General features: G+C 39.5%; 2 protein-coding genes across 3 annotated transcripts in view; both read left to right on the top strand.

Moving 5' to 3' along the window:
- The window catches only part of LOC132970650 (collagen alpha-1(XXIV) chain), a 99,013-nt gene extending 87,562 nt beyond the window's left edge, over positions 1–11,451 (top strand). The window contains exons 48-60 of one of the 2 annotated variants that reach the window (XM_061034503.1): positions 2,614–2,721; positions 2,815–2,922; positions 4,553–4,606; positions 4,753–4,815; positions 5,144–5,197; positions 5,340–5,375; positions 6,429–6,464; positions 7,270–7,296; positions 8,053–8,118; positions 8,230–8,398; positions 8,504–8,613; positions 8,784–9,002; positions 9,987–11,451. In XM_061034503.1, coding sequence (XP_060890486.1) covers positions 2,614–2,721; positions 2,815–2,922; positions 4,553–4,606; positions 4,753–4,815; positions 5,144–5,197; positions 5,340–5,375; positions 6,429–6,464; positions 7,270–7,296; positions 8,053–8,118; positions 8,230–8,398; positions 8,504–8,613; positions 8,784–9,002; positions 9,987–10,133 — 1,197 coding nt within the window. In that variant the 3' untranslated portion in view covers positions 10,134–11,451. Of the gene's footprint in view, positions 1–2,613; positions 2,726–2,814; positions 2,923–4,552; positions 4,607–4,752; positions 4,816–5,143; positions 5,198–5,339; positions 5,376–6,428; positions 6,465–7,269; positions 7,297–8,052; positions 8,119–8,229; positions 8,399–8,503; positions 8,614–8,783; positions 9,003–9,986 lie in introns of both variants that reach the window. The other variant, XM_061034504.1, reaches the window with a different exon arrangement.
- A 1,507-nt stretch (positions 11,452–12,958) lies between these two features.
- The window catches only part of znhit6 (zinc finger HIT-type containing 6), a 36,252-nt gene continuing 23,504 nt past the window's right edge, over positions 12,959–25,706 (top strand). Inside the window, exons 1-5 of the mRNA XM_061034409.1 lie at positions 12,959–13,124; positions 13,607–13,672; positions 16,416–16,522; positions 18,014–18,099; positions 23,184–23,287. Of these exons, the coding sequence (XP_060890392.1) occupies positions 13,006–13,124; positions 13,607–13,672; positions 16,416–16,522; positions 18,014–18,099; positions 23,184–23,287 (482 nt within the window). The 5' untranslated portion in view covers positions 12,959–13,005. The remainder of the gene's footprint in view (positions 13,125–13,606; positions 13,673–16,415; positions 16,523–18,013; positions 18,100–23,183; positions 23,288–25,706) is intronic.

The following is a 25,706-nucleotide window of genomic DNA, read 5'->3' as shown; positions in this document are numbered from 1 at the left end:
TACAGGAAACCTTATTTTAATTCTAAATCTTTAAATTGTGGGGAAAATACTTTAAATTTCCAACCCTCTGTTCCTCCTGCTATGATTCTCTGCACAATTATCCTCATGCTATTTGTTCATGTTACTCATTATTCCCATAATAAGTGTTTTCCTCTTTCTGCTGTCTTCTTTTCTATCGGCGTTGCCAGTTGGATGCAGTTGTACAGTAAAAGGAAAAAATTCAAACAGATTGGAGCAATTTGGAATAATTTTACACATTTTTTTTTGAGGGTGTAACAGTGGTGAGCAACAAGAAAGAAATGCAGCCGAGGTGATCCTCTTTGATAAAACTGGGAAGTTTGCAGCATCATTTCCAGAAACCAGGATGCTGATTCAACCTGAGGGACCAGACGGTAGTTTATGCTTAATACTCCTGCTCTAAGAATATAGAATAGAATAGAATTACTTTATTGTTCTGAGCAGGGCTGAAATAGCAGGGCTGACTTATTTAAACTTATTGAAAAGGATAATATTATGTGACCTTTAAACAACTATCACTGTAGATTTTATTCTCCAGTAGAACACATGTAAGACTGGTGTCTCATCATCGTCCTACGTTCTCACAAAGCTCTCTCCATCTTGACGTGTTAGCCCACCTTTTACATCTATTTGTCTGTTTATCTTTTTGAGTGGTTTGGTCTGCCTGTACATGTTTTAGCTTCACATGGACTGCTTCAGTAAAAGAAATGGAACAAAATGAGGCCAAGTTTGTATTTTGTAAATATTTTAGTGAACTGGATGTAGCACAACACATGACGCCGCTTAACTGAACCCAACTCATCATTCCTTCCTACTGTTTTTGGTTCTGCAATGATTTATACAATTCTATCCATCCATTTGTGTATTTTCTGCTCTCCTGTAGAGTTGTTTGTTGACTCTCGTGTAGGTTTTTATGCTCTTGGTGGAAAGCTAATTCCCTTTTGTGGGCCAATAAAGGTTTAAATCATTGCCTCGAATGGAGAAATAATAGCATCTGTTGAAGTTTCTCACATGCCTGCTAGAAGTTGGGGATCCTGATGAAAAATTCACAGCAGCTCACAATGAATTTATGAGCAGCGACACAATAAATATTTCTGTGTCATGACATGTTTTTGTTTCTGCTGTCTGCTCCGGGGCCCCCTGAATCACTCACGTTGTCTCACCATAACAGGCCCCTGCTCCCACATGTGTGTCTAATGCATGCGGAGGTTGTTGTGTCTACGTGGGCGTTAGTTGGGTCAGTCTTGATTAAACCTTAAGTGGATCTTATTGAGCTAACAGACAGTGACTTTCTTCTTATGCAAGAGCTCCCAAGCACCTGCAGGCTGGTGTTTCATACCAGTAAGCCTACTACGGTGTAATTCCAACCTGGTTGGGATTCATTGAGATCGAGGAACAGAAGCCACATGTGTGAGGCGACGACCCACTCAATCTGTTATTCTAATATCGTGCGCTCCCCTCTGCCTCGCCACGCTGCTGATGGAGCAGGAAACCGCTGTGGTCTGTGGTGTGAGAGAGCGAGAGCAGCTCAGCGACAGGCAGTCAGTTTTATGGACACACTCGGGGAGCGAACTGTCAAGAAATATTAGAACCCAGAGACCAGCAGACTTCAGCGCTGTGGTTCACAGCCGTTACTATACAAAGAGTTTAGACGTGTGATTATTTATCCAATAAACATTGAAAAGAAGTGAATTTATGAAATGATTTCTTCACTTTCTGTTCAGCTTTGCTAGCACCTTTCTGTTGATTGAAGTGCACAAGCTGTTTAAGAACATATATTGTTGTTCCCTTAAATCATTTAAGTCAGGTTTTCATCATTAAAAAACAACAACATTGAGTTTCCAAAGGCCCCAAGATTGTTTCCCCCATTTAAAGAACTACTGTATACCATTCATTCATTCATTCATTCATTTATTACACAGGAAAGTTTAAAAGTAACATTAAGTTACAGTTTAACGGGCCTGACTCAGTTTAAAAAAATGGTTTCCAGCCGGTTCCTGTTCTGCAGAACATGACACATAAACCACAGTCATGACACATCGAGACAAACACATTTACTGGACATCAGCATGAGCTAGACAGAAACAGACAAATAGAAACAAACAGTACAGATACTGGGAACAATACTTGAACAATACATGAACAATTAATGAGTGCAGGTGTAAGTGTGGAGAAGGTGTCGTTTATACCACTGGTGTAACATATTTTAACCTTTTGGCTTTAATCCCTTATACTTCACAAAGCCTCCCATGGTCTGGTCCTTATTGGTGCTTTCTATATAACACCCCTTAAGATGTTTGAATGTCAGTCGTTAAAATATGCATTCATCCTCACAACATCCATGTCTGCATTTTGTAAACCACTATTATATGTCTTCACAAGAATTTAATTTTAAATGAAGTAATTGTAAGGGTCGCCATGTCTCTGTCTTGGGCAGAGATGTTTCACACAGACATTGACAGGCTATGCTATTGGCCCAGCAGTTATTGGGTAGTGCTTAAAGATAGCTGTAACAATGTTTCTATGGACCCTGTATTCCATATCTACATGTCATTTTAGCTCAGTTTTATTGAGACAGATTCTGTTTGCGTTCAGGGTCACCGAGGTTTGGTTGGACTAGAAGGACCTGTCGGACGTTCAGGTCCCAGAGGAGAGCTTGGTTTTCCTGGACTTCCTGGAGAAAGAGGACCTCCCGGTCAAAAGGCGAGTTGATGATAGCTATAAATATTGACCTAATTTCTTCCAGTTTAACTGTTTGGTCTCTGTTGAAGAAAACTAAATGAATTCACCCAACAGGGAGAACCAGGACTGCCAGGGGACAGGGGACGCGCCGGAATCAAAGGCATGGAGGGCACTTCAGGGGACCAGGGCAGGAAGGGTGACCTTGGACACAAAGGACAACCAGTAAGTGTGATTTAAAGCAAAAAGTCAGTCTTAAATGTAGCTCAAACTGAGTGCCATAACCTGGACTTATAGGGTAACACTATGTTATAGATAAGGAGTTTTCTGTGATATTGGTGCACAGCTTCTGGGCTTGGACCAGATTATACCATTTTATTTTAAGGTTTCTCCAATGTTGAGTCTTTCACACACACATATCTTTTTTATTAGTTGAAGTCCAAACGATAAAGGTCACTTCATTGTTCTTTTTATAATTTAAACCATCCCCTAGGAATGTTTTTGTGAAAACAAGGTTTCATAAGCTTGTATACATTCGTTAATGTCTCTCTAAATATAGCGTCAGGGGGTTTACATAGCCAATCTGTGGAGGCCGGAGGGATTTAAAAAAGTGTGTGTCTGACACTTTTCCTCCCTGAGTGGAGTAACAAATGATCTGGGCGAGACCAGGAATGGAAACATTTGGCCTGCAATGCCAAGTTATGTAAGATCCTCACACTCCAGAGACATGAAAAAAAAAGGTGCTCTACTTTTCTTATGTAACTCCTTAAAGATGAAGAAAAAAAAAACCTCCAATCCCCCCCTCCACTTAACTCATTTTCTCCATTGATGCTCAAGAAACAGAGAGCAGACTCCGGCCCTCGGGTCAGATCCTTTTACACTTCGCAGTGAATAGAGTTTTTTTTTTTTGGTCGAAGTGGCCGGCCCCCGAAAGACGAGCTGTCTAGAGGATGTGGATGATCGGCTCTACAAACACGGTGTCTGCCACCCTGGACGACAGACACTCCTCAGACACAGAATAAAGAATGGACTGTAAACCTCGTAGTGTGTGTCACTGGGAGGGTGTGTGAATGCGGGCTGGCACTAAAGTACATGCAGAGTAAAACTTCCAAACATAAAACCCTGTGTTCCTCTGTTGTTTTGAAATGGACAAACAACATTTTTTTAAAAGCACCGTCACTGTACTGTGTCTGAAACTGAAGTTTAAGATGGAAGGAAGTATAACACACAAAAGCGTACATCACACACTTAAAGTTAAACCAAACACAGAAGAGCATAAACAACAGCAAGAACATAACAAATACTAAATACTAAAAATAATTAAATACAATTCAACAGAAAAGAACCCATAGTGCACGATACCCAACAGACATATATAACCCGACCATCACAAGAACCATTATAAGAACCCAGACAACACAAGAACCCAACAACACGAGCTGAGACCAAGAGGAGCAAAGATTTAAAATGATGTAAGAAACTAAAAGAGCTGAACAAAATAAAAAGATAACAGCAATAAGACGGTAAGAGCAGTAAAAGAAATAGAAACAAGTGGTTAAAGGATCAAAAAAACTATAATATTAATAAAGATAAAAAGTATATATAAATATAAAACATAAATAGACAAAGTAAGTAAGATAAGTAAGTACCAAGTTAAAACATAAGAGTTAAGATAAGAGCATAAATATGAGATTAATAGCATAAATAAAAGGACAGTAAGAAGTAAAAGAAGTTAAAAATAGTAAAACCAGTAAGAAAAGACATTATGTTATGTTACTTTGTTATGATTTGATGTGTTTGTCCAGTTTCAGGCAAGACTGTTGTTCTGATCCGTTCTGCCTTATTTTGCTTGTAGGGGGAATCTGGAGATCTGGGAATGGTTGGTTTGCAGGGCTTTCCAGGGCCTAAGGTAAGAGACTGAATAGCAAGCAACAACTAGAGTGCAAAAAAATAGATTCAAGTGAAGACGATATAGAACTGTTTTAAAGTATAATACAATATAATCCTGTGTAATGACACACATGTGCTGATAATACCAATTTTTCCTTTACACAGGGACCAAATGGTGATTTTGGATTTAGAGGCTTCCCTGGTCCGAAAGGACCAATGGGAACCCTGGTAAGTGGGCACCCAACATGCTTTTGACAGAATAACTGCTGGAAGTCGAAACCCCAGCAGTGGAATATTTTTTCGACTTACATGTGAAGTAGTCCTCTCCACACTCTTTTATCAAAAGGCATGTGAAGACATCGACAGGATTTGGAGTACACAAAATTGACCTTGAAATCACCTAATAATAACAATAATAAAAGATTTCAAGGGACCCACGGTGGAGGGACTTAAGACACCCTGAAGCCTCTGGGGAACTTTGTTACTTTTCTCTAGAACAGGTCAACTCAGACACACCTGTGATTCATTCTCTTCATTCTCCCACTGTTTGTTTCAGGGATTCACTGGACCTGTTGGCCCTGAAGGGATGATTGGCCCAATGGGAAAACCTGTAAGTGTCTCTGTCTGTGTGTGTGTGTGTGTGTGTGTGTGTGTATTTGTCTGTTTGTGTGTGTACTTATAATTCCAAATTCTGTAGTAGTGAGAAAGGCGCTCGTTCACTATATCTTTCATGTTGTACATTTTTTTCACAGGGTCACAGAGGTCCAAAGGGATCCGGTGGTGAAATGGTAAGATTTGTTTAAAACCAGTCATGTCTGTGAAGCTTCACAGTGGTCCAGGTCACATTATTTCCAAGTTGAACTCAAACGACAGCTGGACTTTAAGTTGTTCAAGAACTCCAACCAAGTCCAGTTTCCTTTGGATGAAACCATAAAGCCAGTAAAGAAACTCTACAAAGTCAGTCTGGTTGTGACAATGGTTCATAGTTAGAAGCGTCTGACTTAACTTTCATAGGAAGCGACAGGCCCCCGTCATCATGGACCCGCATCAAGTGTAATTGTGTAATATAATGAAAAGATGACGGAGGCTGTGTTAAAAGATGCATGTACAGTGAGCTGATGTTCAGCAGTAGCTTTGTTTATACGGCCGTCAGTCATGGTGAAGTGAGTCACAGTGAAAGTAGCGGTTACTCAGTGTCTCCTGGAGCGCGCTGTGGGGCCGTACAGTACTTGTATACCCTCTTGTGTAAACACAGTTGAGGAGAAGCCTTGTCAAAATTTTAGCATGGCAAGCCACAGTGCAAGCCCGCATATTCACTCCTACATTCCTGCTTCTAGTCTGCAATGCAAACTGTAATAAGATTCATCAGACATCAGCTCAAAATCAATGCAATTCAAACAACCCTGCACACGCACAGTGTGGACACAATAACCTTTTCATTCAGGCTTCACAGTGATGTCAAATATGTGCACACTCTCACATATAAACATGCACGATCTTAAAGTCCACCGATGACGTCGAGCTGCCAGAGGTAGCTACTGTAGAAAAGTCAGCCTTAAGGGGGCAGTAGGTGACCACTGTGGTTGTGCACAGCAGGCTACACAGTCACATTCCTGCATCTGTTCCCTGCAGCGTCGCAGAGAAATGTAGAGGGATTAAACATAGTTCAGTAATTTCACCGTTTCTGTGATGCTGGCTTCAGTTTAAGTTCCAAGCTGGTGAAGGTGTGTTCATAAAGTGTGTTGGATTATTGACATTCACAACAGGGAAACATAAATCTAGTTTTTTTCCCAACAGGGAGCCGTTTTAACACTTATTTTTTATATACGTCTTACTTGCAGGGGCCTCAAGGACCAGAGGGAAGCCCAGGACCCAGAGTAAGTTTGAACCTGAGTTTCTCTTTTCAGCTTCATACAACACCATGAGGGCCCTTTTTTTGACTGTCCCAAAGCGTATTGTAAGTGATTCAGGCTGTGCAGTGCGCTAAGTGAGGCATAGGGTTCATAAAGGTTGGATTTAGTTTTTTTTTTGTTTATACCTGGATGTGCTTTGGGTGTAATGTGAATTAGGCCAGCAGGATTCTCCCTGAAGCAGAGCAGGCATTTCCGAGGTAGCAGTGAGCGTTTCCCTCGTGTTCTGATGTCACCAGTCCGGCTTCATGTTGAAAGGAATATAAAGATCAGACAGCAGACAAGGAAAACAAATGATTTGAGCGTTATGAACTCCTCTATGTCTCTGCAATGCGCTCCCTACATGGCAGGAACAAACAGCGCCACAGACGTTAACACCTGGTTTTAGGTGGTTTAAGCCACCGTCAAATTCTGTGTCCTCAAGATAGGAACGTGCCACCTGTGTGCCTGACCACCCCTGAGTTTAAGACCAACACGCCCATGGGTGCTGAAGTCTGTTCCAGTCTGCTTGCTTTTTTACACAACAGAAGCGCTGGGGGCGTGAATTGGACGATTACGTCAGCTGTAGGAAAGACACCTGTGCTCCACACCAAGGCGCTTTCCTGAGCTGTTGTAACATTTCTTACATTATGAAACACTGTGGTTGAACTTTTTGTGAACTCTTGTGAGTCAGTTGTGGTTACATTCTGGGCCTGAATATGTAACAAAAATAGACACCGGAAACGTTTTCATTTATTTTGTCTATTTGTCTTCTTCCTTCTTCCCACTTTAGGGACCTCCTGGTGCTCCAGGTCCAACAGTAAGTGTTTCTTGATCATGTCAACACAACCAGTTAAAACAATTCACATGAATATACATTTTTGTATCAATCTTAGTCGTCAGGTTTTTAACCCAGTTACATTACTCATCGCTCCTTAAACCAATACACTTGTAGAAAACTCTTGATAAAACTCCTGATATTTCCAGGAGGAGCTTCAGGAGTGCATATGTGAAAACATGCTCAAGTTTAATTGACTTACCAAATCTTCAATTATCTTTTCAGTCCAACACGGACAAATGATAGAAGCCATTTCTCTGAAAGAAATTCACGATGTGAGATTACCAGAGGGAGAACTTTTAGTTTGCCTTTTTTTGCGTAACATTAAATGTCCAACAAATCCTCCTTCTTAGTGATAAGACTAGTGATACAAACCCTCTTCACATGGATAAAGTGAAGCTTTCTTCTTCTCTTTGAAAACCTGCTCCTGTTCTAGAAATTCTAAGAACTCAGAAAAACAGCTATATCACATGCCCTTTTATTTTGTGTACACACATTATGTGATAGCTGTAGTGTTTATGCTGAGGGGGACTTTGTTTTTCTTCCCCCCTACTGAAGACAGGAATGTGATGGTTTATTGCTGCAAGGATTATTTTACTGCTATCCGCTGGTATTAAAGTGTATTCTTATCCTACTAAAGTTTTCTCTATAAACTGTTCGTTATTGAAACTACGGATTCAAATATTTAGTTTACTGACTGTGTTATCATCCTGACCATGTTGATTTTGAATCCCACAGAGGCACATTTATGATGACTCAGCAGTCTACGGGCTCTCTGACTCGAATCCTGCCTTTAGGACGGAGGTAAGGCACTGGTTTCTGTTTTGCACTTGTTGGTATGGTAACTATGGCGATGGAGAAAAAAAGGTACAATTTTGGACTTTGACATTGTTGTGTGTCCACGTTTTAAACCAGAGTTTCCAGAACACGGAGATGAGCCTACCTGACCAAAACACTGAGGTCCTTAAGACTCTACGTTACCTGAGCAGCGTGATTGAGAGCATCAAACAGCCTCTGGGTTCACAGGAGAACCCGGCCCGTGTCTGTAAAGATCTGCTGGACTGTCATCACAAGCTCAACGACGGTCAGAGTCTCATCTACCTGATACTGAAGTCACGGTGGCATCTTTGGGAATATAACCTCGATGAAACACTTGTCTCATCTCTGTCTGTGTCCCTCTGTTTCTCAGGTTGGTTCTGGATTGATCCAAACTTGGGCTGCACTTCTGATGCCTTCAAGGTCTTCTGCAACTTTACTGCAGGAGGGCAGACGTGCTTACATCCAGTGGCTTCTAATAAGGTAACACTGAAGGTGTAAAAATAATGAACAAAACAGTGTTGATCGGCTGGATCAAAAGATCTCTTTAAACCTGTACTTTAAAAAAAAAAAAAAACTTCTATCTTGTCCTTTCCTTATTAAAAAAAAAGTGTTTATTCTGAGTGCACTTCTGCCCCTGCTCTCTGCTTCAGATGGTGTTTGGTGTCGGGAAAGTCCAAATGAAGTTTCTCCATTTACTGAGTGCCGAGGCCAGCCACGGCATCACACTCCACTGCCTGAATGATCCTCCACACGGCTCTGCGGGACCCGGACTGCAGGAGAACGGCACACTTCGGTTTCGTGGCTGGAACAAACAGATGTTTGAGAAAGACACAGTACTTGAACCCCACGTGCTGCAAGATGAGTGCAAGGTAACGAGGAAATCAAGGGTACACTATAGCAATGGTTCCCAGACAGAGTCTCGCATCCACCCCCCTCCCTCCAAGATCTCAGGCTTCTCCCCGCTAGGGAGCCTGGACCCCAGCTTGGGAACCAATGCTCTATAGCCAGTGGTTCCCAAAAGGGGGGGCCGCAAGACACTGGGAGGGGGGCCGCGAGTTGCCTTCCAAAAACAAATAGAAACCGTAAATGACTTGAAATTACATATTTTACCCGTTATTTTGAAATTACATCCAAAAATGTTGTTGAATTAATTTAGGCTGCTGTATTTTTTTGTGTTGTTCTAATGTCAGTGTTTGGATAGGCCCATTAGTGCGTCCCACTTCCAGGGACAGAGGGGGTCCCCGGTCTCTCGCATCATTATTTTGGGGGTCGCGGGATGAAACATCTGGAAACCCCTCTATAGAATATAAACACTTTGGTAGACCTGCTCTAGCATTCTGCTCTTTTACTCTTCAGGAACTAGATCAATATTTGGCAAGTTACCTAAACCCCCCCTTCCCAATAAATCATAATTTGTCTATGAAAGCGTTCAAGAAAACCGTCAGTCAGAACAAATTGGTGCAAAATTAACGTTCAAAAGTGAGTAATCTTTGAGATTGTTATTATCTAGATGGTTATTATAATGGCCTTGTAAATCCCATATCCTATATATAAGAAATAAAAGATCAAGATCAGTGTGTTGTATTTAATGTAGAGCAGTGTCCGTCCAGGTTTTGGCTCCAAATGTTGCTGTTTGCAGTGTTGTGGGTTGAGTTGCCCACATCAGGAGTTGGTGGATTGTTTGTTTGCACTTGTTTAAAGAGCTGCTGTGTTGCTACTCTTTGAATTTTGCTCTCCAGATACACACTCAACACTGCATCCAATTTGCTCCTCAGCACTCCTTCATTGTTAGGTCATCCTGAAGCCAAAAAAATAAATAATCTTTGTCTGTCCTCCACTCATCCTCTTTTCAGATCCAAGATGGCAGCTGGCACCAGTCACGTTTCTTCTTCCATACTCAGGACAGTCGTCAGCTACCGATTGTAGACGTACAGGAATTTCCCACATCACAGCCCAACGGTCAGCAGCATTTAGAAATCGGTCCGGTCTGCTTTCTCTGACACCAAAACATCACCATTCGTGCATCCTGTATACATGAACTACTAACATGCGAGGCTGTTACAAGACATGTCTGCCTGCCAAAGAGCGAACTCCACCAGAGTTTGTTGTGGTTCTTCCAAACAGGACCTGTGATGTCCAATCAAAGGCGGATCTTCGTGGAACGATCGGGGTCTCTGTGAACCATCCAGGCCCAAGAAGGCCAGAGGAGAACATGTGTATACCAATATTTATCAATGATTGTGTATAGTATGTTTTGTCAAACGGTGCTTAGGTTGGCTGTGTATGGACTGATGTCCCTGATCACAGGGGAGGACCTCACTAAGAAGCCACCTATCCAAACCCCTAAACACACACCTCCCTCTCACCCCTCACACCCCCAAACTCCCTCCCCCCCAAACACACCCAGACCATCCTAAGCAGAGGCCTATCCTGAAGGATCATTTCAGGCCTTTTCATAGGAGCACTGTCAAACTAAAGGTTTTTATGAGTGCAATAGCATGTGGATGATGTGTGACTTCTTTTTTTTTTTTTTTTTTTTAAATCAAAGGTTTTATTTTACATTGATTTCATGATGTTTTTTTTGTCTTCGGTCCTGCCCAGCCGGACCTGTACATCTTGACAGATGGTGCTCTACCTCTACCTGCTCAATTGCTTTCTAGAATAGTTGCTTAAGTCAGGTTAGATTTTTTTTTTTTTTTTCCCGCCTTCGTGTTGTATGTACCGGTTACATCAAGATTTGTTATGTTGTATAAGTACTTATTTAGATTCGGTCATTTCTAATTTATGAACCATTTTTTGATACACTACTATTTTTGTAGCTCTTCCTTTTATATGGTAGGTTCTTCAGGGGAAACCTATCATTGGTGCTGCAACAAAGAATGAGTCATCAGTGAGTTTTTACATTTCCTGTGTATATATTGACAGCATACTGTTTGTTTATTTATATCCTTTTTTTTTTTTTTTTTTTTTTGTTCACATTACTGTACCACAGTAAGTTATACTCTCAGAGAAATATTTGATCCACCACAACTCAGTCTAAAGAAGTATTTATGTTAGAAAGGTGTGTGTTTGTGTGTTTGCACACCTGTGACTGTTTCTTTTTTTTTTTTTTTCTCATACTGTTATTTCCGTTCATTCAGTGGTGGTCAGGAGAACTGGCAGCTATAGTAGGCCAGAGTCAGAAAACACAGTCATCATATTCTTAAGTTATATTATCTTGAACAAAGTGTAAGTATATAAAATCTGTGGAGGATAAGGTTGGATGTGTAAATAATGAATACGTTGACAAACAAATAAATGGAACATTTTATCCCAAAATGGTTCAGATGTTTTTTTCATGCAATATTGTTGGTTTTAAAAAATGTATTAATGTTGTTGAGGTAACCTTACAGTATCAAAGTCAAGTCAAAGTCAACTTTATTGTCAATTTCAAAATATGCCAGACATACAGTGGAATCGAAATTGCGTTTGTCTCCGACCCGCGGTGCAATACAACCAAAATGAGGTAAAAAGATAAAATAAAATGAGGTAAAAATAAGATAAATAATATTTACAGTAATAAATTCTAAATTGTGCAAAATGGTAAATAAAATACAATTTTAAGAAAAAGTAAACTTGTGCAATATGTGCAGTGTGCATTAAACGGATTGATGAGTATGTGGAGAAATGTAATAAGATACCCTCCAGGGGAACTTTAGTGGAGAAAGAAACTCAATGGAGTGCCCTCCCACTGGAGAAAAGTTGAGAAGATATGCTCCAGGAAAGTTGCAGAAGACTTATATTAAAAAATATATATATCGAAAACTGGACCTTTACTGATGAAAAGTTGATAAATTTTGAGACGTACCACCCCAGATTTCACCGTTAGTGGCAAAAATGTGATAAGATTTCCTCCAAAGTTGCCCTTTAGGTTGACCTGAAGAGACAAATACATGATGCAGTGCAATAAAGGCTGCATACATAATAGTGAACGTTCCAGGTGCTTGTGACTCAGAGCATGCCGCCTGTGCCTTTTTTTCCCCTAGCACTGCCCCAAAGACACAAGAGTCTGTTTCTGCTCACTGATGCACACCTTACAAAAATACAAAAATATTGTGCTATAAATCCCACTTGCTACACCCACCACCTTTAATTCATCCTTTTTTGTAAATTTCCCCATTGTGGGATAAATAAAGGATTATCTTATCTTTATAAGAAAGTCAACTAGACATTTATTTGTTTGTTTGTTTATTTAACATGGACATACAGTCACATTGGCGCTGTAACATTTAACCATGCACATGTTCCAGATGCACTGCTCTTAGTGTTTATAGCAAAACGCTAATTTGCAACACCTGTCCACGGGAGGCTTTTAGAAAAAAAACAGTTCAGTTATAAATACAGTGCAGTTATGAATGCAACAGAGATACAAAATACACAAGCTCATGCGCGTTTAGGTGTGAGAACAACGTTGTTTCTCCTTCAGCCATGATTTAATACCTTTGTTAAAAACATTCAAACTGTGTAGCATTTTCAGTTCATGCAAACACACCCCTGAGGTTTTGTACAGGTAACAGCCACCTGAGGTTCGTTAAAAACAACTCACAGGTGAGCACAATATGAGACAGACAATAAGAAAGACCATGCTCTTATAATGAGTCAAATAAGATCAGCATTTTCTGTGGTTTGTGTTGATATATTTTAATCTTTTAAAGTGTGTTCACTTGGTCGTCATTGGAAGCGTGGTAGATTTTCTCCACAAACAGAAGGGGGCGCCGGTGAGTAATGTTTCTACCGGAAATCATCTCCACGTGTTGCCCGCTGCTCACCGGAAGAGGGGTTTGTTTTGATGCTGCACGGTTTGCGTCCAACGTGTTAGCTACTACTTCTGCGATGCTCTCCGCCGTAATAGAACCGACAACAGACATGATGTCAGCTGCAGAGACCCGAGAGGAGAGCGGAGATCCAGAAGAAGAGCCGAGAGGGACTAAGAGGAAGATTTCCCTCTCAAAGTGAGTGTTTTTAACACACAGAAAGTCAGGAGCTAACTGCTAACTTAGGTGGCTAACATGTCCATGTGAGCGCACATTTATTTAAGCTTGAGCCCATTTTTAACTCTTATTGAAGATATAATGATATAACATCCATTAGCTGGTAAAAACATAAGCAAGGTAGCTTTGTATGTTTGCTTAGTAAAGTTAGTGACAAAGGTTAGAAGATAGTTTTTAAGCCTCCTAAAAAGTGTCAAACTTTCCTTTTCATCCCCCTTCATGTCTTTTATCCCTCTGTACACCTTTTTATGAGTTTGCCATCCTAAGAGATTACCTTATTGTCACAAATGTCTGAAATTATTTGTGGAAATGTAAAATGTTTCTTGCAAAGTTGTACTGTTTGCATATGTTGTTATATGTTTTTCACCTTTTCATTAATCCAGTGGTATTTAATCTGACACTGTTTGTGATGGATTATGCTGACTTGCTGTCTTGTCCTGCAGATGTGGAGCTTGCGGATCAGAGGAGGCGAAGTACACATGTCCTGCCTGTCTGGCCCATTCTTGCAGGTGAGATTTTTTGCTCAAGAAATTTAGATTTTTTTTTTTTTTCCTGATGATAATAAGAGAACTGAAGTTGTCTCTAACCAGCTATCAAATCAAATCAAGTTTATTTGTATAGCACATTTAAAAACAGCTTCATGTGACCAAAGTGCTTTACAGGCAACGCATAAAAGCAAGAAATAATAAAAAAAAAAAAAATCTATACATATGCACATATATACACATAATACACACACAAAAATATATATGCACATATACATGTAGTATACATACATATCACAAACACATACCCTCATACCTACATGCACATGCCTACATACAGATACATACCTAAGCTCAGTATATGGGGTCTGGTTCAACTTGTTTTAAATGCCAGTGAAAAGAGGTGAGTTTTGATTTAACGAGTTGATTTGTCTGATGGAGGGAGGCAGTTGATTCCACAGACGGGGACTCGATGTGATCTATAAGGGAAACGATTAATAAAAATCGATAAAGAGGGAAGGCACAGAGTGTATCAAGCTTTGACAAATCTAATACAACTTAAATATGCTTTTTGTGCCACCTGGTTAATGTTAACGTCTCTGAATTTAAAGACAACTCGCATTTAATTTGTCCTCTTTTTAAATAAACAATCTGAACCTTTTTCCTTTTCATGCAGCGTTTTTAAAAAGTAGAATGTGACCATGCGGCAGACGAAAGCATCAACAAGTACCACACTGAGAAATGCATTGAGTACATTTTCTTGTCAGTGGTCTTACTTTCTCTTGTAAGTCATATAGAGGCATTTTGTCTGTTTCATTTCCAGTTATAGATCCTTACTGAATGTTTAATTATTAAAGGGGATATATTATAAAAATCCACTTGTACAGTGTTTTTGAACATATATTTGGGTAACCTGAGAGTCTACTGACCCACAAAATATGAAATAAACACATCCAGTTCTTTGTTTGTGGTCTGCATAAGTCTTACAACACAGAGGAAAATGCTCTGTTTCACATTTGCTCTCCTTGTGATGTCACAGTGGGATTCTGGTAAACAAATCCCCTCCCCTGATATCTCCACCCATGGACTCCACCCCCAGACTAGATCAAAACTTTTGAGCAGGTCCAACATTTTTATTCTCGCTACAGAGGAGTGATGTCCACCAGGAAAACTTAGGGGGGGGCTCATTGCATTTAAAGAGACACACACACCAAAACGAAGCGTTCTGAGAGAGCTGGTTTATACAGGGTCACAAACCTCCTCTGGTGCTTGATTCATGTTATATTTTGACCAAAGCACAGCACAGATGTTTCATTTAGACCACAGGGGGACTGTTTGAAAAGGGGGATAATATGTCCTCTTTAAAACCAAAATCACTCACTAATTCCCTACTCCCTACTTGCTATAGTGAGTTATATGTAGTGGACTATATAGTGCACTCACTCAGCAAAATTGAAAAAACATTTTGGACACTACTCGCTCACTCGGCGGAGCAGACTTATGCAACCACATTATTTTAGTTTTCATCAATTATTTTTCCTCATAAAAAATGTCTGTCTTTTTTTTCAATGGAGTGGCACATGTCAAAGGTCAAACGAAAGATGGAAAAAAGTTTTGAAATCATTTGTCTAATTTTTCTAGATCACAAAAACTGACATTTTAACAAGGGTGTGTAGACTTTTTATATCCACTGTATGTATTATCTGTGTCTGATATCCCAACACAAACAGAGAGTACATTCTCCCCCTTATTCTGTAAAAAAAAAACAAAAAAAAAAAAAAAACACAACTGAATAATTGTTTATAAAATCTGCTCTAACTTTGTGTGCAGTAATGTAATATTTATGATGACTCGTGGCCATGTTTGTATTTATACTGACTGACCTTTGCTTTAATTCATGGCCAGCAACAACAACAGGCCAAAAGCAATGGCAACCATCCACGAGCTGTTCCTCAAATTCTGCAGAACCTGAAGCATTTACAGCTTAACCTTTACTTACTAAATGCCACATTGAAGGTCATACCTGAACATTTCATTAAAAGTTATCGAAGGGCACCAAGGGGCGTCATTCCTTTTTTTTTTTTTTCTCTCGTGGTTGCCTGTTTTTTTTTTTTTCTTTCTTGAGCACAGTTCAGCATTCCTTTTCCATAGTTTCTACAGACAGTCGTTGCCCGGCCCCGGCCAAATACCTGTCCCTCAGCAGGAATCTGAAAATGGGTCTTCCCATAATTGTATTAAAATCCTTCTTTTGTGTGTTTAGTAAGACTTTCAGGAAGGCAGTCAGACATACTGTTAAACACTTTTGTAAAAAAAAGAAAAAAAAAAGTGAAGTGGATGCTACAAGTTCTTGCTATTGAAATCTCCAATTGTAGTTTGATGCTATCCATAATAATATAATTTGTAGAAACATCAGCTTGTTTTCTCTGGCTTTCTTTCTGCTGGCACATAAAAATGAAAGATCTTTCTGGAATGATAATAACCTCTTTATGTAATGAGAAGAATCTCGCTGTGTTTTCCCACCTGCGGCGCTTGTTATTTGTTTCATTTAGTCAGGGGTATGCCTTTGTTTCATAATTGCCAGTCTCAGCTCAGCAGATCAGCAGCCCTCACGTAAGATTTGTTGTCTTTTTTCTCTCTTTGTTCGATGTTCTCGTCGCTGACCTCTGTTCACCGTCTGGACAAGCAGCGACGGCGCCAAACCAAATTCCTCCCAAGAACGGCGAGGTTACCTAACAGATTTCTGTTTGTGTTTGTTTTGTATTTTCAGCTTACTGTGCGTGAAGAAACACAAAGAAGATTCAGGATGCAGCGGAGTTAGAAATAAAACTGCCTTTGTGACCCTCTCGCAGTTTGATGAGATGGCACTTCTCAACGGTGAGCATCTCCTTCACTCCTCCACATGACGGAACAACTGAAAACAGCCGGAGTAGTTTTAGATTTACTTATTCTGTTGAACTTCTAACCAAGCTGCATGTGGTCTGTCATGGCCTTTGTTTTTATCGCAGTTGGCAGCAGACATGTTTTTTTTGTTTTAACTCTTAAAACGAGCCGATACAAAGCAAAGGACAGAGTATTAAATATGGTACTGGTGTGAATATAAGACGACTAAACAAGGTGTGCAGGTTGTTGTTTCGAGCACCTTTTAATTGGGGTGTAACAGTTCATAGAGGTCACGGCTCGGTTCATACCTCGGTTTTGGGGTCGCAGTTCAGTATGAGTTCAGTTGAACAAGATGAAAAGAAACAAAAAGTTTCCCTTGTTTATTCTGAACTAACCGTAGTAGATGTTATAGATTGTTCCGTCTTGTGTTATTTAGAACTACCTGTGATCCTGGGACGATCACTGTGTCTCCCATTGGTTCTGCAGCTGTGAGTGACAGCTGGCCTCAGTCAGTGTTGTTAACCTGTACTGACATTTGAAAGTCTAGACCCTGATTAAGGACAAATCCATTTTTTTTTTAAAGATGTCTTTCAGGGCAAAAACCCCCTATCTCATTTTCTTTTTTTGTAATTCAACTTTTTATTTTAACTTAACATTCAACAAACAAAACAGACAGCGTTGTTGTTGTTGTTGTTGTTGTTGTTGTACAATAGTATGCCCAGCATCCCATAACAACTGAGTACATAATTGGAACTAAAATAACAATTCAGTAACCACAGTATACCACATCTTTGTCATTACAATGCACCAATGGTACTACATGTATAAGCAAACAATTCATACCCAACCTCTTACCTATGTGTTCCATGACTTTGTCCCAAAATGGGTTTACAAGTTTGCATTCCCAGAGTGCATGTAAAAATGTTCCTGGTTCTATCTGACACTTCCAACATAAATTATTGGCCAGTATGCCCATCCTATGGAGTTTAGAAGGAGTAAAATAAAACCTATGTATTATTTTATATTGAGTAAATTTCCCCCTAGCCTCCTTTTTATACACCTCCCCGTATTCGATAGGATTTTTGACCAGTCCTCCTCGCTTAATTCACATTCTAAGTCTTTCTGCCAAATCATTGTCAAACTTTTACATATATCTTTTTGTAACCCATTAAAGAGTTTATAGAACCCAGCTGCTCTGTGTGCCATAGAGGGTAACTCCAAAAATTCAATCACAGGATTCTTATTCTGAGTGAATTTGCCCTTAGTGATACCGTCTCTGATTGAAGTATTTCCAAAAGTTTCCCTATCTCATTTTCAAACCAAGAGTAGAAAGAATAGTCCACACACCAGAAGCTGCTCCAATTAAATTAAATTTAAATTGAAAAATTACCATTTGTAACATTTTAGGCCCTCGCCCTTCATCAGACAGGAACTTATATTCAAACCAACCCATTGATGAGTGGATGAACTTTCCCTGTGCTTTAGACTACAGGTTCCTGGAGGATACCGGGCGATTTGCTGACGGCGCTAACAGAGACGGTCTCGTCCGGACCCCGAGATCTACTTTTAAAGTAAGTCCTTGCTTCACAATTTAAGTTATCCCATGAGTCTAAAGCCCTGAGTGTACTTGCTTTTAATTACGTGTACGCTAAAGCATGACATCAACCTTGTCAGTCACTCCCTGCTGAGTGCTAAGGCTAGCTCTTTAACTCAGTAGAATGCCAAATGGAGAAACAAGAAATTCAGCCAGTCTCACAGATGACTGGAGTAGATGCTGAAGAATGTACTCATTCATAAATAGACTTTGAATCCATGGATCAATGAATCCAGAATCGTTTTGAATCCAGAATCGATTCTGAATTGAATCGTGACCCCAAGAATCGAAATTGAATTGTGAGACCCAAAGATTCCCAGCCCTACTTTTCTATTTCAAGGAAAGGAAAAAAAAAAACTCCTCATGACCCCTTAAATGTCAAAGATAGACTTTGTTGAAGTAAAATATTTCAAGGGCAAGGGTTTACTTGTCATTAAAGCATGAATCCTGGCAGCAGTACACTACAGACAGAATTATTTTATTCCAGGGGAATAATGATGAAAACAATCGTGGTCGGTATTGTCGGATCTGAAGTCTGAGATCACTTCTTCAAACTGTTTTTCAACCTTTATTCAAAACCGTCGTTTTTTATTATCCTGTAAAACCTATTTAAGAAGCAGTTTCTGATCCAAAGATTTATGACCCTGAACATTGTTTTGGATGAAAAGCGTCTGAACATACTGTCCTCACATCATTAGGTGAAGGAATAGTTTTGTTAAAACAACATTACATGTATGTTTATGAAATCTAGTGTGAATGTTTTGATGTTTAAGAAGCAAAAACAGATGTTCTCTCCTGATTGTTTTAACGACTGCTCGTGTGTTGGCTTTGACAAAAGATTCATAACTGTTGAGTACGTACGGCCAAGACTTTACTCTTGAGTGCTGAAAGTCTGCCTTATCACCCAATCAAAGCTAAACGGAAAGCTAATATAGTTAGATTTCAAAACTTGGAGATATTTCTGCCGACTGAACCTCTCTCAAACTTCGAGGAAAGGCTAAGAAGAAGAAAGAGGACAACAATCTGCTGCTGGTAGACGATCTAAATCAGAGAAATCATCAATCTATGAGTGTTAGTAAAAAAACTACTTTCTACTTGTTCTGGTAAATGTAGAAAACAAAACAAAATAGTGTCATGTATATTTATTCTAATGTTATTTTTATTTAATTTTCCTCATAGAAATCAAAATAATTGAAGAAATAGGCAGGCACAGTGCATCATGTACAGAGAGACAGTCAGCCATATAGACAGAAATATGAAAGAGTCTTTATAATGGTAGCAATCCCATTTTCCCAGTATTGATCACCATTCTCCTTTTTCAGCCAAATTATTGTTTTACATTTTCAAATTTTGAGTTATTTTTGGACTTTTTATTCATTGATCGGGAGACAGGGCAGTGGATAGAGTTGGAAATAAGACGGAGAGAGAGTGGGGAATGACATGTGGGAAACAAGCCACCTGGGCTGCCCACTTTGAGGACTGTAGCCTCTGTACATGGGGCGAGCAAACTACCCGCTAGGCCACCGGGGCCCCTAAAGTCAAATAATTAAAGTAATTTTCTCCATACAGCGAATTCAGTTCATGATGATTATAGGGAGGTGAATGCTTTAGATTGCTCTGAGTAACTCTGAGGCCTGAATTTAAAATATTTTTTCCTAACTTTAACAAGTCATTTAGAAATATTTTCAAAGTAAAAGAGAAATCATTTCAGATCCAGAGTCTTGATTTTACCAGCATATTGTCAACTTAACTCTTTTGACTGAATGTAACAATTATAGAAAAAAAAACACGCTCAACTCCCTTTCAACGTAAAACAACTCGGTGGTGAATCCAGAAAAAAAATTCAAACAAGAAAAACAAAAAGGACAGCACACCAGAATTTGTATTTTAATAGCAACACACATGGCAATTAAAATAAAAATGTTGGTGTGCTTTCCTGTTTGATTTTCTTTCTTTAATGTAATAATTACCAGTGAGTCATTAGAAGGTTTATCAGTGTGATAACTCAAATCTCAGCGAGTGTATTCTTCTAACTTCTAGTCTAAAATATCTTGTTATACTTTAAACCACCTTCACCTGACAACACCAGATGAACATCTTCAATGAAGCAAACAAAAACTGAATTAGTTTCTTGAAATAAAAGGGTTAGGGAAACAAGAACAATATTATTGTTGCTTGATTGGCAATTGTTCTTTATTTATATTTAAATATATATTTATATTTATCTTTATTTTTCTAATTACAAGCAATTCAGACCTTTCTTCTTGTCTGTTAAACCTTGAAGTAAGATGTTTCTCTGGACTGGCACATCTTAAAATGTGAGTAATGAGATGTTTTTAATAGGACTAAGTCAAATACTAAGAATTTAGTTTTTAGCACCGTTATCTTCCCTGCATTCATCTGAAGACACTTCAGAGACCTGCAGCTGTCCTACATTAAAAAGCATTTTGAAGTCATAATAAAAATGTTAAATGTCTCTAATATACGAGTTTGTGAGTAATAGTAAAGGTGGAGGATTTTTCCCAAAAATCCACGTCTAGCGGCGTGATAAATACTGAGTATCGAGCTGACGTCTTTATTAAGGCAGTTACTTGTATAGATTGTCATAAGTGCAGCTGCTTTTCATATAACCAGAATATGTTTGAGGGAGCGGTTCTCAGTATTTAGAGCTGAATTTCAACATAAATGATGAGTTCATTTGTACAAAAACATATTTCAGACTTTAGTTAATTTGTCGTAATCGAACAAAAATTTGAGGGGGGGGTTAAGAAAACGTCTTTTGAAAGTGTTTAACTTTATAACGTAAGATAGAAGACATATCAGTCCAACTGGTCTTGATAATCAGTCTCTCTTTTTTGCATCAACTATGTATTAACGGAAACGCGTCACTGATCACTTTTTATATTGGATCAAATTAAATGTGATTTTTGAACACATTTACATCCAGCGTTGAAAAAAATATAAATGGTAAAAGGACTTGAGCTGGTATAGCATATTTTCTAGTCTTCTGACTACTGAAAGCACTTTTACAACACATGTCACTTCACACATTCACACATTCACACCCTGATGACAGAGGCTTCTATGAAAGGTGACCATCATACACATGCATACGCCGCCGCCGAAGCAGCGGGAGCAATTCAGGGTTAAGTGTCTTGCCCAAGGACACAGCCGACATGTTCCTGCAGGAGCTGGGGATCAAACCCCTAACCATCCTGTTGAGAGACGACCGACTGAGCGTCAGCCGCCCCAACAAATCCAGCTAAACCATGGTCCAGCTTTAATCCGGCATCATCCTCTTGTTTTTCCTCTTTTCTCCTTTCTTTCTGCACATGTGTAATTTGTGGCTTTAGTTATGTAAGGCTCTCTGCTGTTGCTCCAAACCACAGACCTTCATTTATGTAAGAGTCAGCACCCCTGCCAGCACTCACCTGTCCTCTCACTACTAGAAAACACAACTTTTAATGATATGTGATTAGTTGGACTGATGCTCGTTCTTTTATGGGATTCTCAGAGGCAGCGAATGCTTCAGCGGTCACAGATCAATCAAAATAATGAGGCCTATTCTCAGCGAGAGATAAAGGCTTGGCTCATGAGCTCTGGGGTTTGGGTTCCCACCAGAACTAGACCCTGCGAGTGCAGCAATTAGCTATTAGCCATGTGTAGCCTTGTCTTTTAATAAATCTATTTTAGTGTCACTCGTTGCCTGCCAATCGAACGTCCCGAGGGAGCAACGCAAAGTGCCAGAAAGGAAGTGCTCGTCCTTTCAAACTTCAATGCGTCCAGTAAGGAGAAGTTCAGGTCACCCTCTTGGTTTGATCCTTTTTATGAATCTTGCACAGCCGGATTTATTGATGCAGAACAGATGTTTGGTATTCAGACCTTTTAGTTCTTAGAGAAGATGTCCCCCTCCTGCTGACTTTTCCACTCGACTCAAATGCCAACCAGTCTGTGGTCCGAATAAATCAGGGTAAGGCTAAAATTAGAAGCTTTTTCACAACATCCTGATTATTAAAGTTCTGCTGGCTGATGGATTGTTCTGTTCTTTTTTTTTAATCTTTGTGAATGTGGACCTCATAATTTCATAAAGACACAAGTCTGTGCTTTAAATTGAACAATACTTGTCTATACCGCTATACAGAACATACTATGGTCTTTGTGCTGTATAGGGCTGCAACTTGTGATTATTTTTTATCATCAATTATTGTTTAAGTGCCATTCTTTGGGGACCTAATATCCCTGGAAAGTTTGGCGGGAATTCCTTCAAATAGGGCACAAAAATCCACTTGAACTAAAAGAGGGACCAAACAGATAGTGTTGGTCAAATTTCAGAGATTACCGTCTCTGTGACTTCTCGTCTGTCCCATGCTTGTGAACGCAGTATCTCAACAAAGACTGGATGGGATTTGTTTACATCTATTTAATTTTTATCTTTCATCTATCCAATGCAAAGACTCTTTCTACACCACATTCATGCCTCTTAGTTTCTCTGTTTTTAAAAAAAGAAGATGAACGTGTGATAACAATTACACATTCTGTAATCAATCACAGAGATAGAGGGAGATGTTCTCTGTGTTTATGTACCATCTGTAAACCATTGAGCTACAATCTCCCATGTTTACTATTTGATTTTGTGTCATATTCATGTCAGTGTATTCCTTCATGTTGTTTCCATATGCATATATTTACCCTTTGTCCAGTGCCATTCTGTGGGAAACACATGGCTCGATGTAAAAATTAACCTTCAGTCAAGTGAGCAATACAAGTCCAAGGGGTGATCTAGTTTCTAACAAATCATCTCGAGAAAATAAGGGAAAGGTCCTGGTTGTATATCAACATTTTTTCTGTCAGTGTACGTGTCAGAGGTATTTAGTTTCTTATCAGTAAAGTGGAAGCTTTCATTTGTTAAACTGACACCAGTGCATACTCTTTTTAACTTAAAGATAGACAGTGAATTGACTGTCAGACTTCTTGCCAGTCGATTCAGAGTTAATAAGTAAATTAAATAACCTACTTTCTCCTCTTATGATATGAACTACCTTTACTTTTCTGCTTTCCCAGGCTAAAAGATTGGCAGCTAACGCCCGGAAGTTAAACATCACGCTGAGGTTCCTCCCCGTCACCTTCACGAGGAGCAGAGAAAACTCCACCTTCTTCCTGGCAAAGTAAGGATGAACAAAACTAAAAAATACAACACATGTATTAAAGTTGAGATATTGTCTGTCGGTCACCAAGAAAAGTGTTGCACAGAACAAGAGCAGTAGTTATGTAATCCATAATAAAATTACAGGAGCAAACTTTGCAGAGGAATTTGAGTAACGTAGGCTCATCACTTGTTTTAAGGTCTTATTAAGTATCTTAAATATCCGTTTTGATTTAGGAAACTACAAAATATCTTAGTCTTTTCCATCATGCTCAAACTGCGATCACTTTTGTTAATTTCTTGTTTGTCCTCCAAAATCAAGCTGAAGTGTCATAGCACACAAACACATGGAGTAGTTATCCAACACCTCGGGGTGTTTGTGTTTCAGAGCAACGCTGCTTTAAGTCTTACCCAAACACTCTGAGACTGTTTATGGCGCAAACGCTTCACGGCTTCCTGAGAGTTAACTCCTGCTAAGTCTGCAGCAAAATGAGCTTCTGATTAGTGATGTTTGACTTAACCACAGGATGGCACTCTTGTTAAGCCCTAACAGCAGCTGTATCCAGTGCTGGCTGGACGTCAGGTTATCTCATGGCAGTGTGTGATGAAATCTTTAACAATGATGTCTTTTAAGCCCATGGTCAATATTTCACCTGAGACTCTGGAGGTGTCATTGACTTTAGCACACTGGGTATTGATCAGTAATTTCCTTAAATGGGATTCAGCCATTGTGACATATTTAACTTGTTTTGCTCAATTTCACAACAGTTAAATCCTGTAATGAAAGAACCCATGTCAGATATGTTCAGGTTGTATTAGTAGCTTCTAACCAGCACACATGTACATATACGTAGAGGTCTTTAAAAGATCAATGGCATTGTTTGCAATGCTGCAGAGTAAATCTGTTTTACAAGCTGCAATGCATCTTTGTCATTATGATACAGCCCAATTAAAAGGACCAGTCTGTAACTAACAACAGGCTGTGTGTGCACCACATTCTGAAATAATACAAAAAGCACTCTAAGCCTTTCATCTTTAATTTTAAATGAAGTTTGAGGACATAAAATATGTATTTTGTGCATCAGTAGTCTTAGCATCCCTCTTTGTACCAAAAAGTGTCAAAAATAGTTTTGGAGACGGTTTTAAAGTGTGTTCTTAGGAAATATTGGCGTAGTTTCATGTCAGTTTTTTTGTGGTCATTGTAGCTGAATAGCCTTGGTGTCCATAACTTTAATAACAGAAGATGTTAAAGATTGAGCCAGTAGATGTCACCCTTGAGCACCAGCATAAAACCAAAACAGACTGCTGTTTGGCTGTGCCTCAGCCACACTGAAGCCTCGACACACCTCCACGCCTCACCTCGTGTTCACACAGAGGAGTCAATCGCAAGCGGCTTGAGCTGCAATTGCCCCGTGGCCTGCATAGTTGTGTTAGCAGGCTAATGCTAGCGCACGTAAGTTAGCTTGAGCTTCACATTGCATGTAAATTTCCACAGAATGACCGTGATATAAGAACGCTAACGTGGCGTTCAAATAGGCAAGTGAGCATGTTATTCGTCTTTTCTCTAGTCCTTGACTGAAACGGTTTTCATACGCAATGGGAGGATCTGACCGTCCCGTCCATGTAAACACGGCTCTGATGACATCACAGGCGACGGGACTCTTGCTAAAAACTACGTAAATCCACGTCCCCATTAGTTAATTTATAAAAGCTAGTTTTTTAGAGAGTCCGTACAGTATCACAAAAATATATGTATTGCTTAGCGGTCAGTAAATAAAGTATAAATAAAGGTACAAACCACTTTGGATGTTGTTATTTAACCTTTCATCGCTGGTAGTTTAATGATTTGGGGAGTAAAGCCTGCAGACTTGCCGTAACTTAGACCCTGAGAAGGTAAGTCATTCTTTCACATGGGCACTTTTCCAATTTGCTCGGTTCTACTGGTGGTCTTGTCTTGTCTGCTGTCTTTTCTCCCTGCTTTGGCAACCCTCTGCCACTTATTTTCCCATTTCTTTTGAGTCTGGTCCCTGCCACTCTAATCCCCTTGTGGAATAATGGAGGAGGGAAAGAGGGGAAAATAGTTATTGAACTGCATATTAAAGTTTTTTTTTTTTTTTTTTTTTTTTTTTTACGAGTCTGAAATGCCCAGAGACAGCATTGGGTGCCAATCAGGATTGCCACTAAAAGAATCCTTTGTCAGTTCCTCCAGCTGGTTTTATGTTGTTACTTTGCCTTTCACCACCCTTTTTTTCCAACCTCAACGTCCACCACTTTGTCATGTGTCTTTCTGGGGTGAAGCAAGCGGTGAGTTTAATGTGCACATCACATCTCAGGAAGAGGCAGCATTATGTCAGGTTGTAGTAGCACACTCTGACCACGCTCCAAACCCTCGCTTCTCGTTCCCGAACTCAACACTTGTCAGATGTTGACAGAAAGTGTTT

The sequence above is a fragment of the Labrus mixtus genome, chromosome 3 (genome assembly GCF_963584025.1).
Source record: "Labrus mixtus chromosome 3, fLabMix1.1, whole genome shotgun sequence".
Taxonomy (NCBI): domain Eukaryota; kingdom Metazoa; phylum Chordata; class Actinopteri; order Labriformes; family Labridae; genus Labrus; species Labrus mixtus.
The sequence above is the reverse complement of the archived record's forward strand: the minus strand, read 5'-3'. Positions and strand labels throughout refer to the sequence as shown.